Genomic DNA, 16,210 nt, shown 5'->3' on the forward strand with positions numbered 1-16,210 from the left:
TGAAGCAATCAAGTTCTTACCATCAGATTTTTTTTATTGTTCATCATTGAGTATGAACAAAAAGCCAAAACCACTGAGCACTTGAAGAAAGATTATAAAATAATAAAGAGACCAAAATTAAACAAATAAGCAAACACCGGAAATAAAGATCCAAAGAAACAAAGATAGATAATGCAATAATGGAAGAACACTTCCAAAAATTTGTATTGCAGAAAAATTTGATATTACAGCTATGAAGTAGGAGCAGGATTTCTTTTTTCAGCACTTAGTAAAGTTGTATGTTTTTTTCCTAAAAGTGCTCAAACAGACTGATGAGGTAGAACAACGTGCTAATGAATACAATAAAATGTACTAAATAGTATAACAGACACGTGCACAAAAGGCAGTAACTGTCTAAAGGAAAATATATCTACTACCATCTAGAGGCTTCAGAGGGAAATGCTTGAGCTGAGTCTTGATGGACAATAAGAATTTGCCAGGCAGACAAGGTAGAAGAGAGGAAATGACCTGGGCAAATGCATAAGGTTAGAATAGTATGGTACATGCAAGGAAGAGCAAGTAGTTTCATTTTGCCAGAATGGAGGGCACATATGGGGAACAGGAAGCACAAGAGGCTACAATGTACAGGGAGAGCTTAGATCACAAATGCCTTTATAGAAGATGGTAAGTTTGACTTTCAGACTACTGGGACCCAATATGCAATTGTAAAGCTGACTAAAACCACCGTGATTCTCCACAGGGTCCACTTGAAGTTTTTAGAAATAACTTCTATACACTAGTTAACTATCATGTATACACTCGTACATCTAAAAACCTACCCCCCTACCACTGCTTTGTAAAGCAAAACCAGGTATCATGATAGCAGGACATCAGGCCTAAACCAATTATTAATTATAATTATAGATGAATATAATTTATTATAACATTTTGAGATATTCAAGTTTCATTAAAATTACACCATAAGCACAGCAAAAGAAACGATCAACAAAATGAAAAGACAACCCATGGAATGGGAAAAAAATATTTGCACATCATATATCTGATAAGGGGTTAATGTAAAATATATACAAAGAACTCATACAATTCAAAAGCAAAAAACAGGTAATCCAATTAAAAATTGGGCAAAGTACCTGAATAGACATTTTTCCGAAGAAGACACACAGAAGGCAAATAGGTACACGAAAAGATGCTCAACATACTAATTGTTAGGGAAAAGCAAATCAAAACCACAATGAGATATCACCTCATACCTATTAGAATAGTTATCATCAAAAAGACAAGAGAGTACAGGTTCCCATTCAAGATGACGACATACTGAACTCACCTCCTATCACGAACACACTGAGTCTACAGCTACATTTGGAACAATTTCCTCTTTTAGAAAAACCTAAAGGCTGGCTGAGTGAAGACTAACATTGCGCAAATGAGAAGAAAATCACATCGAAGTGGGTAGAAGATGCTGGGACACAGTCTGGCCATAAACCCCACCCCCAGTACAGTGTCACACACCCAGGAGGGAACTCAAAACCCAGAGCTTCTCCCTGGGGCATGAAGGGTTCAAACTCCACATCAGGCATCCCAACTCTTAAGACATACACTTGAGAGACATGTCCCCAAAACATCTAACTTTCAAAACCAACGAGGCTCAAGTCCTGGGACCCTCTGAGAAAAGTCACTTAAAGGGCTGCTATGCTCAAACTCACCCATGCCAGGTTCCAGCTCAAAGGCAGCCCATCGTGCCCAGACTTAAAATGAAGGAGGCTTACCTGCTTATATTAAAGTATTGGCCTGAGGGGTAGGCATCCAGTTTAACACACATCTCAGAGCCTGCTGGAACCCTCTCCAGGGTAGGAAGAAAAGAGAACCCTTGTGCACTGTTGGTGGGATTGTAAACTGGTACAGGCACTAGGAGAAACAGTATGGAGGTTCCTCAAAAAATTAAAAGTACTTTAATTTAAAAAATTAAAAATTGCTGCCATATGATCCAGCAATTCCACATCTGGGTATATATCCAAAAAAAATAAAAACACTATGTCAAAGAGGTATCTACACTCCGATGTTCATAACGGCATTATTTATAATAGCTAAAATCATGGAAACAATCTGACTATCCATTGATGGATGAATAGATAAAGAAGTTGCCATATATATTATTATTCGGTCATCAAAAGGAGGAAATCCGGCCATTTGTGATGACATGGATGGACCTTGAGAGCATTATGCTAAGTGAAATAAGTCAGACAGAGAAGCACAAATACCATATCATCTCACTTATATGTGGAATCTAAAAAAACAAAAAAAAACAAACTCATAGAAAAAGAGATCAGATTTGTGGTTACCAAAGGCAGGCAGTGGGGAGAAGGGGAATTGGAGGAAAGTGATCAAAAGGTACAAACTTCAAGTTATAAGGTAAATAAGAGCTAGAGATGTAATATACAACATGATGACTATAGTTAACACTGCTATCTGGTATATAAGAAAGTTGTTGAGAGAATAAATCCTAAGAGTTCTCATCACAAGGAAAAAAAAATATTCTTTTTCTTTTGTACCTACATGAGATGATAAACTTACTATGGTAATCATTTTGTGATATATATAAGTCAGATCATTGTGCTGTACACCTTATCCAATGCTGTAATGTCAATTATATCTTAATAAAACTGGAAAAAAATTACACCATTAAAGCAAAGCATTATGATGGATTAACAAAAGAAAATAGGTATGTAGACTTTTTATCAGCTCAATTTTTAATGCTGAAATAGAAGGCATAGGCCAAATTAACAAATTTAATCAATAAACCCATTGTTAAGGTTTTCTTCCAGAAAGTTTGGGTTCTATTCCAAGGCAATGTGCCTCACTGTCTTTCCAAAATGGCACCAGGTATGGAAAGAAAAGAATGCAACTCACTTCATTTAGTCTTTTCTGCAAATCTTTGACTTGATGTGAATATTCTTCCAAAACACGCTCAATGTGTTCTTTTCCAGGGTAAGGAATAACTTTCCTGTGAGAATCAAGTTCTACTTCATATTTAGGGAAAAAAGGAATTTGTGTGAAAGTCCCAGTTGAAGATGTGTTTTCAATTATTGTACCACGAACAGATGACATAAAAAATGGACTTGAAGAACCTAAATATTAAAAAATTAATTAATTAACTTAGGAATTAACTTATTAATAAAATAATTTTGTGGCAAACATTATCCAAGGTGATTTCTTTCTTGAGCCAAGAAGGAGCTCAAAGTCTCATGGGGCAAATAGACAAGTGAAGGTCTCATAACAAAAACAGGAGGAGCAGATTAAGGAGGAGGGAATTATATTTGATAGTGATCAAGGGATACTTGAGCTGAATTAGCTTGAAGTATCTATGAATAAGAATTAACTCGTCTGGAGGGCAGGAGAAGAGGAAAGGTAAGTATTCCAGGTAGTGGGAGCACAGTAATTATTGGCGAGGAGGCTTGAGACAGGATGGCATATTCTGGGTGAAAGGAAAGTAGTGGCCAGATGTAAGAATGAAGATGCAGGACAGTTCACGCAGGGCGCTGTGGTCATGCCAAGGAGTTTGGATTTCATCTTGAAAGCTCTGGGGACTCATTAAAGGATTTGAAAGTAGGGGATTAATATAACTAGGTTTGTGTTTTGAAAAAGCTCTCTTGCTTTGGTGTGGAGAATGCATTTGATGGGGATAAAACTGAAGGTAGAGAATCCAAGTAGGAGACGACTTTCAATAATTCAGCTAAGAACTGTCAAGAGTGTGCCCTAAAGCAGAGGCAGTGGTAATAAACAGACACAAAGGCATGGATTTGAGAAATACATGTGCAAAGTTTTGGGCTTCAGCAACCTCCAAGTAATGATGTTTGATTTACAAATACTGTACAGGGACTTGAAATTCAGGAGTGTTTAGCTTCAGGGATCAGCATTTGGGAATTTTCAGCATATGAGTTCCAGTGAATCCTTGGAATCAATGGGATCGCTTAGGGGAAATGTATAGAGAGGAGGAGAAAGACGTGTACTCTGAGGAAATACCAATATTTAAAGGAAAGACAAAAGAAGTGAAACCCAGGAAGATTCACAGAAGACCCAAAGATTTTAGAAAATTGTATTCAAGACACACCACTGGCTTGGACTGAGGGACAAAGACAGTGTGAAATGAAAAGAGGCCTTTCTATAAGCAGTCTGAGAAAACTGCTCAGCTGAAAATATATGCTACCTCATACAAAAGGAAGGACTCACAGTCAGACCCAGGAGTCCAGAGGCTGGAGCCAAGAACCATGGAGAATAATTCCCAGGCCTGAGGCCTAATTAGGGAATGGTCATCCTGTGCTGCCCAGCTGGATTTCAGAATTGCCATGGACATATGTACTTCCTGTTTTCACCTTTTTGAATAGGATTGTGGATAGTGGTTAGCCTATGCCTGCCTACGATTGAATGTTGGGTATCACATGGCTTTATGTTAAGTGGAACTCTACTCATGAAACTATATTTAAGGAATTACAAGTAAGAGTTTCATCCATACCTGAATCTCATTTAGATAAAGTGATTCTGGTCTTTAAGCTGATGCTGTAATGGGATCAGATTGTTAGGAGCCTTCTTGGGAGAGAGTAAATGTATTTTGTGAGAGTGAAAAGAGCTTTCTTGGGAGAGAAATGTAAATAATTTGTCACTTACATACAATAATGTGGGAATGTAGGAAATCAACCTTAGTCTAAGGAGATACATGTTCAGGTTTTGAGGCAAGAATCACGATACCTTCAACTTCAGCAAAATATAAATTATAGGTATAGAGATAAGGCAAATATGATAAAATGTTGACAACTGGTACAGCCAAACAAATAGTATATAAGTTATTTGATGCACTATTTTTTTCAAATGTTCTACCTTTTTGGAAAAATTCAAAATAAAATGTTGGAAGGAAACAGTTCACTGGATTTAGCTAAAAAGGGAAAAATCTAGTCACATTGGCCAGAGTGATTTCATTGGAATATTGGGTTCAAAAATCAGAAGGCAGTAATTTGCAGAGTATATGGCTGGTGACTTATGAAGACATTGAGTATATCTTGTCTTTCAGAAGGCACAGCTATGAAAGAAAGAGAAAATGAGAAAGGCATAGGTGGAGGAAAAACTTTTATTTTTGTTTTGTTATATTTACTCATTAGTGTTGTTAGGTTCGGAGAGATTGAACATGTTTATATTGATGGATAAATGCAAATAGAGGAAGATACTGAAGATATCAGAGTGAGAGGGGGACAGAGATTTTGTAGAGATTCTGGAGCCAAATACCTGAGGCCAAGGAGGCGATAGCAGGAATGGGAAATAAAGCTTAGATAGCAAATTAAGAAGCTGCCTCCTCCATTGAGCTATGAAGGAAAGAGGCATGGATGGTGAAAAATAGTGGATCTTAGGGGCAGGATGTGAGAAGGTAAGAGAGTATGAGCCTAACAGCTTTATTTTCTCTGGCAATTAGGAAATGATGCTCTCTGAAAGTAAGAAAGGAGGTAGGAGGGTAAAGGACTTGAGAACAGTATAATTTTGAAATAAGTATTGTGGGAAAATGGAGAGAGAACTGACTAAGATCATGAGAAAGATTCCTCAGCAGCATCGAGGACCCAGATGAGATGGGAGACTATGACTTTGAAGTGGTAAATTGGTGGAAAATCCACGTGTGTGTATTTTCTCTAGCAGACTCTTCCACCACCCCAGTACAAAAACAGAGAAGACAGTCTGCCTGAACAGAACTGGGTTTTCCTATAAGAGTGCAACAGAAGAGAAAAAGGAAGTTAAGCATATTGGCAAGTGATTGGCTGGAATAATGAATGATACAAGAGAAAGTGAAGATAGGAAGAGGTTGGCAATTTAGCAGAGAAAGGCAGAATCTAAAATAGTTGTTCTCAACCTTTGTTGTAAATCAGCGTCACCAGGGGAGTTTAAAAAAATGAACAGTGGTGCCTGAGCTCCATTCCAGACCTACTGAATCAGAATCTCCAGGTATGGATCTAAGCCATTTAAATGTTTAAAAATGTCAAAAAGTGATTTTGACATGGGGCCATGGTTGAGAACTACTACCTTCATGAGGCAGAAAAACAGGCATGGGAGGAATACGGGAATGAGAGCACTAGAAAATAGGAAGGAGGCTGGATAGAAGTCCAATAGTTCTTGGTAATAAAATCCAAGCCAACATAGGAAAGTGGGTGGCTACAGTAAAGGTCAAAATGATAAGAACTAAAAGGTCAAGAATCTGTGAGTCTAAGATCTTAAATGGGTGATCCATGAGGACAATGATATTACAGGATGACGACGTGCCTGAAGAGGGAGAGATAACCCATGAGCTAAGTGCCCATGCTGAGTTTGAGGGATACAGGGATATGAGGTGTTTTAGTGGAAGTGGGTAGTGGTGATGGGTATAGTATGGTAGAGGTGACAATGATGTCTTAGGATGGCATGAGCATCCTAAGCAGCAGAAGTTTTTACAAAACAACAGTGCTAAAATAAAGGTTTTTAAGCAAATCAGTAAGCCAACACACCTGTACAGGCGGACCTCATTGATGTTGCAGGTTTGGTTCCAGACCACCACAATAAAGCAAATATTGCAATAAAATGACTCGAATTTTTTGATTCCCCAGCACATATAAAAATTATATTTACACTATACTGTAATCTACCAAGTGTGTAATAGCATTATGTGTAAAAAAGTCAATGTACATACCTTAATTTAAAAATACTTTATTGATAAAAATGCTAACCATCATCTGAACCTACTGATGGTGTCCATAGACTTGTTCGAGGCAGGATTTCCATAAAACTTCAATTTGTTAAAAAAAAAAAAAAAAGCAATATCTACAAAGTGAAATAAAATAAGGTATGCCTGTAACTGAGAATAAATTCTGGATGCATTCTTTTAGATGAGAGAGAGAGACAAGACAGAGAAAGCAGTCAGGACAGTGCAGGTCATTTTCCTGACAATCAGAAAATCCATGCTGTCCTTCCCCTATTCTGCTGTGTGTTGTGTGAACTACTTTTCCCAGGCTCCCTTCCCAACTTGTTTCCTGGTTAGGTTCACCATGGGAGGTGCTGGCTGAAAGAGCATAGGGCAGGAGGAGGGGGGAAGGTAAGATATTGCTCCCCACCACCCACTGCACGTGGGCTTCTGACGGAGGTGGCTTCAGCTCCCTGCAGGCAGCCCTCTGTGGTTCTAGCTCCTGCTTCTATGCTCTGACAACAGTTCCTTTTCTCACGGTCCTTCTAGCCCTAAGACGGGTAGCAGCTTCCTGCCATTGTTAATCTCTGGGTGGTCTCATCCCGTTAGGCTCCTCAACTTTTTCAACATCCCACTTACCAGGTCCCTGTATGAAGGTCCACCTGTTTCTGTTTTCCTGACTGCTATCTTCTGATTGAAATAATTTCAGTCAGAGGTGATGGGGGCCTGAACTAGGATGGTAGTGATGGGAATGGAGGGGGAAAATGGATTCAAAAGGTATTTTTGAGAATAGAAAGAGAGGGACTTAGTTCCTGATTGGGTGTGGGGTGGATAGGGGAAAAGAAGTTAGAATGATACAGAATTCTGGCTTAGAGCAGACGATAGAAGAGAAGGTGCTTAGGGAAACATGGAATGTGCTGAAGTAACTCAACATAGAAACAATTTTTAAGTCAAAAAAGTAATGTAAACATATGTTTTTTTTAAAAAAAGGTAGGTTATTTTTAAAAGACTAAACAATTTCTTCCTCAAAAAGTAAAATTATAAACAACATGGTAAACATTCATGGCCAAGGTCTGCACCCTGCATAGTTGAAACCAAAACATACTAAAAAACAGCAGCTTGAATGAGTATTAGGAAGACTGCTTAATTCTAGTTTTTTTCCATTTTGTTTTATAAAGAACACATACCTCCATTGGATGTGATGCCACTACTTGATAAATGATCTTCATTATTTGATTCACCAGGTTTTTGTTCCATATTAAATATTGCTACCTCTTCTTAGAGTCTCAAAATATGAATACTTCCCCGTTTGATTCTTTTAGTTCTTATCTAAAAAAGATAGGGAGTCAATCTTTAATAACAATGTATTATGTGAAATAAATTCATTGAAGAGGAACTGACTTTGTTCATATTTGAAGTGTTGTAATAATTTTTCACCAGGAAAAAATTTATACAGAAATATTTCATTATTATATAAAAAAGTGAATAGAATCTTATTGTAAAAAATGTTGATTTTGATGGCCAACTGGCTTATTAAAGAAAACTTGAAAATAAAAAAACTAATACTTTAATTATTATTATAATTAACATTCTTGATTTGGGGCAGAGTTTTCTTCTCTTCTCAAGTCTCTCTCATAGAGTTACATTATCAAATCACGGAAGAAAATATCTCCTTAGTAAAAATGTCACAAATTAGTAAAAAAAAAAAAAAAAAAAATCATGAATCAGCAAACTGGAAATCATTAATAAAAGTTGAAAAACTTCTTTGATATCAGGCCAACAGGGAACATCTTGGTTTGAACAATGGTGGTGGCCTGATTCCAAATCTCCCTCTCATCCTCTGAAAACAACCATAAAATCAATAAGGAGATAAATAAATAAAACCACATGGACTCCACACCTCCAAGATCCCTAGAAGACAGAGAATGCCACAAACTTCAAATTATCTATAAGCAGAAGGAAAATTTTTTCCAAAATTTCTCCCACAGTCTACCTACCAGCACTGCAAGCCTGTGGATATGGAGAATGGGAGAGCAGAGGCTGAAATGGAGCAGAGGGAGCAGAGAGCTGAGAGGAAGGACAGACAAATTCACTCCAGAAAGTGAAAAATAAAAGCCAAGGTACGAAGCACAGGTTGGAACTTGATAGTTCACAGCACTGGTTATGCCTTAAATGGCTTCAAAGTGTGCGGGGACCAGAAGTAGCACCCTCAAAGAAGCAGTGTTTCTGGGTGGAAATCAGATATGGAAAAACGAGGTGATCTCCACTGGAGACAGGGTAGTAAAGGAAGAAATGAGGGGAAAATTCAGGAACCAGAAGAAACAAAAAGAAGCAAGATATGCCAACTCTCCTTCCACCCCTCCCACTCCAACACTACCACCATCCATAACAGAAACTGCCCAGAAGAGGGTACTCTCCAACTAGAAATCCTGTCCATTTCATGACCAGGAATAGATAAAAGTGGACCACATATATACAAAACTACTACAAAATGTCAGAAAATGTGAATAAAATCTTTTCCATGTATGAAAAGTTGTCCCCACCACACTACTCCCTGCTGCCTGACTAACAAATACGAATTCAAAGAAAACTGTAACACAACACTCCAAATTGAACTAAATATTCTCAAATAAGCATTTGGGGATATGAAAACAATCACTCTTGAATAAGAAATGTAAAACCTAGGAACAGAAATGGATAAGAAATGTAAAACAAGCCCATAAACAGGAAGAAATGAAATGAGAGTTAGCTGAAGTCAGGAAAAAAAAGAAAAGAAAAAGATAAAATTATATCAGAAACAAAGACCAAATTACAAAGTACACAGGGAGGATAGATTGTAATGAAAACTTAATAAAGGCATTAGGAAAATCAGGAAAACAACCAAAAGAATGAAAATTGAGATAAAGAAGTAAAATGGGTGAGTGAAGAAATGAAATAAATGGAAGACAGGCAAAAGAGGTTGAACACCACCAGTGTCCTTGAAGAAAAAAAATCAAAAACAATGAAACAGAACTATTATTTAAAACTATAATTCAAGAAAGTTTCCTAGAAATAAAGAAAAACCAGAATCCACACATTTTTCATACTACGGAAAATTGACCAAGAATAATCAACTCTGAAACATGCTCTAACAAAACAATATTAAGACTTTAAAGATTATTTAAAAAATTCTCAGGACCTTCAGGCAAAAAAAAAAAGATGAACTAATTTACAAAGGCAAGAGAATTAGAATGGCATCAGATTATTAAAAAATAAGATACAAAGCAGGCAACCACAGAGTATTTTCAAGAAATATAAGGAAAGAAAGTATAAACCAAGGGTATTATATCCAGCCAAGATCTCCTTCAAAAAATTCAAAGCCACAGAAAAACAGTTTTGAATGTGCCAGAACACTCTACACATGTGTCCTTTCTGAGGAATCTACTAGAGGGAGTGAAGTTTCATCCAACCAAAAGATAACTGGCAAATGTGGCAAAGTGTTTACTACTGATGGACATCTTTCAATTTTACTATAGGTTTTAAATGTTTCAAAATAAAATTTGGGGAAAAAGGTAAAGATGGACTTTAAAAAAAAAAAAGATGACTGGGAGAACTTTGCAAATGGACTGATGGTGAACATTTAAATATTCAATTGTAGAGTTGAGACAAACACATGGCTGGGTTAATGGCACTGATGAATAATATATAAGTGTATGTGTGACAAAAGAGAACAGATGTTAACTAAAAATGGGAAGAGGGGAGAAAAAAGGGGGAAAGTAGAAGATCACTGGTTGTCAAAAGACACCGTTTAAAATTGACAAAAAGCAAAATATTAAGTAAGAAAAAAAGGGGGTTGTATGTGCACTATAAAAAGTATTAATGCAAAGGTAATGACCAGAATAAAAATACAAGCCTCTTAAGTGGCAAAAGAATTTTAAAAAGAAAAAGGAAGAAACACCAAATAAACACCATAACATAATATATACAGTAATTATACCATAAGATAATAATGTAATAATAATATGACAGAATTTAGATCAAACGTAACAGTCATGTCAATAAATGTGAAGGGACTTAACTTGCCTGTTCAAAGAAAAGGATTTTCAAATTGAATCTAAAATTTAAACTTCATATTGTACAAAAGAGGACATTTTAAAGGCACTGATAAAAATAAAGTGATGGCCAAAGATTTGCCAGGCAAATGAAAACAACAAGAAAGCACAGGTTAAAATCCTGATACCAGCCCAAGAATTCTTCAAGCTAAAGAATATTAAATCGGACAAAGGGCACTTAGAAGATAAAAGCCACATTGTACAATAAAGATATAATACTCCTAATGCTATGTACCACATAACATAGGAACCATTTAGATTAAACATAAATTGTGTGATAAGGGAAATATAAACAGAAAGTAAAGAATTTCTGAAAAATGACAATGAAAACACTACACATCAGAATCTGCAATACAGTAAAGCAGTGAAAAGAAGAAAGTTCCTAGCCTTAAACATCTATTTCAATAAAAATGAAATAATGAAAATAAATGATTTAAATTTCTAACCCAAAAGGTAGAAAAACAAGTAAAACAAAAGAAAGCACCTAGTAGGAAATAATAAAGATAAAGGCAGAAATTAATGAGGTGGAAAACAGAAAAATAGATTAATGAATCAGAATCCGGATTTAATATATCTATTTTAATATATCTTGCATATATACATATGCAAGAACCATCAAAGTGATGGAAAGAGGAACATCACATATAACATAGTGCTTATTATGTTTATATTATTTCATGATTGTAAGCATAGCGTCAAAAGTTGTTTTTAAAAACCCTGTGAGCTAGAGAGAATTTTGTTGAACAGAATTCCTTTTTATTTCACTCACAGTTTCTCCCTTTTGATTACTGAAGTGTCATCTGTCAAAACTACAATTAGATAAATTCGACCTTAGTATTTCATGCTATTTATTTTAGGAAATAAGTAGTAGGTGTAGAGACATTCCATAAAGAATTATAACAAATGGAATGTTAGTCAAGATTGCTAGGCAATTTAAATGTTCTAAATAGAAGAGATTACTATTTGGGGAAAAAACAACAACAACAACATTATTTTAACAAGTTTTATCATGAATGTTTGCTGTATAATTTAACTTACACAGTAAAATGATGCATTTGGGGGTTCTTCAGGATGATGAGAGACACTAAGAAAATTCAAGTTATCATAAATTACAGATTAAAAGCATGAAAGAATGAGCAGGACAGGTAGCATCATAGCCCAGTGTTGGGCAATCGTACACTAATCCACTCTGCTTAATACTCTGCTTTTCTGCTTGGTATCAAGCAGAAAACAGAACCCACGAACAAGGTAGGCAGAACTGGGACTAGATGTTGGAAAAGAGAGAAAAGAAGAAAGGAGAAGGTTTGACTTTCAAATATTCTGATATAAAAGCGTTTTGTACTTTGGTGTAAGATGATGAATGCAATAGACTCATTAATTCAGTATCCACTAATAGCAGTAGGCCATTGAAGAGTGGCAGTCCCTCAGAGGGAAATTTTTTTCATAGAAAATTAATAGTTTAAAGAAGATGGTATAGGTTTATTTACTTAAGAATTTTAAAACAACCATTTATTTTTACAGGAGATACTTAGTAATTGTACTTGCCATTGTCTCTAGTTATTTTATGAAATTTAGAGTAACTAAATGTATCTTTTAAAAAGTACTTGAATTCAGATTTTCACTATTTTAGATTAACCACATATTCACTTTGGTCAAATCATTCCATGTTCCTCTACTTTCCTGACACTTTAAGAATTGGAACATTATTCCTATTTTTAGGCATAAAGCTTATTAAATTGTTAAGGATTTCTGGTAAAAGGAAGTTTATTTTTGGCTCAGCAGGTCATAAATTGTTAAAACACTGTACTTTGTTGATACGGGGATCATAACATGAACTTACATGTGTTTGAGTTAAATCTCTGAGTAAAGTACAAAGATGATATCTTGGCCTCTTCTGGTAAGCCCAAGACTTATTATGAACAGTTCTGCCTAATTTAAAATTATGAACAGGTTCACACTGAAAGGAGCCTTATATTTCTGACAAGCAATAGCTAGGTAAAGATTCTCCTCTGGTTATTTGATTGGAATGTTGCAGAAAAGGCCTTACAAACCACAACCCACAGAGAGAGGACTTTTGGAGGAAAACAGTGTATAGGCTTTAGTTTTTTGTTATACAGTTGAGCTAAAAGGCTTTAAAGTATCTCCTGGGTTCTTATTCCTTCTCTTTGGCTTCCAAAAGGCCATGGTGGCTGTGTGCCTATACTTTCCCTAATGCGAACAGTCTTCACCCCGATTTCTTTTCTTGTGGCTACTTAAGGTGGACCTCTCTCGTGACTGTCTCCAAAAGTAAATTGATTTAGAATCTATGCTCTATTTTGTTTGGGTACAGATTACTTATAATGTAATAAGTAATTATAATGTCATATTTAAATTCCTGGATTCATCCACTAATGACTGAAGCCCCTAGGATGCCAAACTATTCTACCACAGAAGCCTGAGACTGGGGATTTTATAAAACTGGTCCAGACTCTCTTAGAACCAGTCTGCAGGTATGTTTTCCTTAAGAAATTCTAAGGTTCCCCAAGACTGATCCCAATATAATATATCTGGGCTGGTACAGTCTCAGGAACAGAATGAGTACAGTTAATTTAGAACAGCACTTCACTGCCTGAGTTACTGTTAATTAACTGTTTAGTCACATCGTTCTTAGTGTCTGCTTTCTCAATCATATTCTTTCTCTCTAGATGTTGTCATTGACTGTGAGGGTTCAGATCCTATCTCTGTGATCTGCTAGGTGTATGACCTTGAGAACAATATTTAAAGTCTATAAGACTATAAGATGGAGATAAAGAGTCTATACCTCAAAAGAATAAGAGTTACCTGAGATAACTCATGCGCAGCCTTAACAGACCATATTTGCCTCAATCTGTATGTATGTAGTACCACACATATATAATATAATAGGATAGTAAAACATGAACAATAATGTCTCTATAATTTAAGCAGTGTATACTCATTTTCCCATAACAAATGGCTATATCTTCCTATTTATCTAGAAAGAAGATGCAAGTTTCATACAGGTCCACTAAGAGGAAAGAAAGTGGGTTTAGACTGCATTGAGCAAACATACCACGTTTCCCCAAAAATAAGACTAATCGGAAAATAAGCCCTAGCATGATTTTTCAGGAGGACATCCCCTGACAATAAGCCCTAATGTGTCTTTTGGAGCAAAACTTAATATAAGACCTGGTTTTATTTTGGGGGAAACACAGTAGGGACTATTATAATGTAATATAGACTTAAGCTATTTAAGATCATACTTCACCAGTACATAATGCCGTCTTGTAGGGAAGCAGAAGGGAGGAAGCACAGAACTTAGAATCAGGGAACTTAATTCTGTCATTGGTTACTTGTGAGAGCACGGGCAAATCTTTCCATAGCTCTGAGCCTCAATTTCCACCATTACTAAATGAGATTACAGTTGTGTTTTCCAAACTTTTTAAAAGTAGAAGCCTTTCTTTAAATGTTCAGAGCCCCAACTGCTCACCCTCCTCTCTGCCCCTGAGACGCCTTTATGGAGTGCACAAGGCTCGACTGAGCAGAGATTGAAAACCACAGATAAAGCCCTTGTAACTTTATATCTTAGGTATTCCGGCCTAGGCATTCATCAAGTTTAAGGTTTCAGTTTCTAAAATGGATTAGACATAGATGTAGGTATAGTCAATTAGTATATGTTCACAATTATTAAATATAACTCAAAGTAAAACAAGAGATACCTTAATATCTGGATATTCTTATTTTCACTTATCCTATTTATACCTGAAAAAAATAAAATATTTTAAAATCTGTTTATTAATATATTAATACTTCATTATCAAAAATTCATTTTTTTCAAAAAGTTCAATTCACAAGTTAATTTTCATCCCTTAAGATCTTGTCAACACCTGAAACAGACACACACACACACACACACGCACACACACACAACAGCAAAAACCTTTAAATCTTTTTCCATTGGGTTTATCTTATATCTGAAAGAATAGGTTCACAAGAAGCTCTATTTAATAAATCGTGGAGTTTTAAAGTGAGTGACCTAAGCACACTAGACAACACTGAGTCCTCTTTGTAAAACACAACAGTAAGGGCTTTGCACATACAGAATAAACTGCCAAGCACTTATCTATGCTGTTTGTACAACGGAATAGATTCAATTACATGCTCCCTGTTGGTTCAGTGCTAATTTTGTTGGTACAGATCTTATTGACATTTTCAAGATAACAAAGCAAGTAAACCTATAGGCACATGCCCCCCCTCCCCATATGTACATTCCCAGAACTGACCTTTCTCCAGGTACAGGGCAAACTGACTTAAATAGACCACCTGAATGTCTTCTGACCATTTAAATTAGTTTTCATGCTTGTAGATGCTTTGACCAGGCAACAGTTCTTGTGTTTGGTTAGAAAAGTTACTAGGTAGAGGAAATTTGCTGGTGGGTCAGAAATAAGTCTGTAAATTTTAAGTAGTGGAGCTGAGATGATAAACAACTAGGGTTTTTGGAATATCTCAGTGGACTCTAAGTGAGCAATTGCCACATTGGAAAAATGACTGATAATATTCTATGTGCAGAATTAGGAGTAACAAACAGAAATAAAGGGAGTGAGGTTCTAGTTCAGGGTGATAGACTTTCTAAAAAGTAGAGCACCTTGGATATATACACGGTGGGCCTCCTTGTGAAGTGTACAAGCTGAGAGTACATGAGCGTTTGTTGGGACGACACTGTTACTGGCTGTCCTCTCTTGGGCAGAGTGTTAGACTAGAAGATCACTAAAATCTTTTCCAACTTGGACATGCTATGATTTCCTATGGGAAACATTTAGCAAAAAGATGACCAAAAATATGATGACTTCTCACAGGTGATTTCAGTCAGCAGCAAAGCCAGATAGGGACAATTCCACTGCTTCCATCAAGTTTCATGCTATTTTTAAAAAATATTGGCCCTAGATAAATTTTAATAAATATATCTTCCTTTAACACCTCTGTACATTATGTTTACGGTCATTTTAAATTCATCTTATCCCAAATCTGGTCTTTTCACATTCCCACCTAACCTGCTTTTAGGGTGCTCTCAGATAATGACACCATAAACCCAACTTCTCAAGTTAGATATTTCAGTGTCTTCATCTATTCTTTATCTATTCAAACTATCCAATTTGTTACCACATTCTGTTGACTCTGTCTCTGTATATCTTTTAACTCAGTGAAGTATTTATAGAAGTGTGGTCATAAGTGATAAGGAAGGAATCCTTGAATATGAAATTTAGTTAATTTTGGTCCCACTGTATTCTTCTTTCATGCTTTAACCAACTCTTGCAGACCTACTACAAAATACTTCAAAATGATCTTCCCATCTTCAGTTTCTTACAATCTGTAAGAGTTTCCTTTCAAATCAGAGCCATTTTGTCACATCTTGCTCAAAGACTAAGGTTTGAAC

The 16,210-nt window shown here is 36.0% G+C and overlaps 1 protein-coding gene across 2 annotated transcripts in view; it reads right to left on the bottom strand.

Moving 5' to 3' along the window:
* CCDC158 (coiled-coil domain containing 158) overlaps positions 1 to 7,945 on the bottom strand; it is a 52,741-nt gene extending 44,796 nt beyond the window's left edge. For both annotated transcript variants that reach the window (XM_088791487.1, XM_088791484.1), the window contains exons 1-2: positions 7,876 to 7,945; positions 2,908 to 3,125 (exon numbers count right to left, since the gene is read on the bottom strand). In XM_088791487.1, the coding sequence (XP_088647613.1) occupies positions 2,908 to 3,125; positions 7,876 to 7,945 (288 nt within the window). The remainder of the gene's footprint in view (positions 1 to 2,907; positions 3,126 to 7,875) is intronic.
* Between the last annotated feature and the right edge of the window lie 8,265 nt (positions 7,946 to 16,210).

The sequence above is a fragment of the Rhinolophus sinicus genome, chromosome 1 (genome assembly GCF_057876585.1).
Source record: "Rhinolophus sinicus isolate RSI-liver-muscle chromosome 1, RSI-T2T, whole genome shotgun sequence".
In the NCBI taxonomy this organism is placed as follows: Eukaryota; Metazoa; Chordata; class Mammalia; order Chiroptera; family Rhinolophidae; genus Rhinolophus; species Rhinolophus sinicus.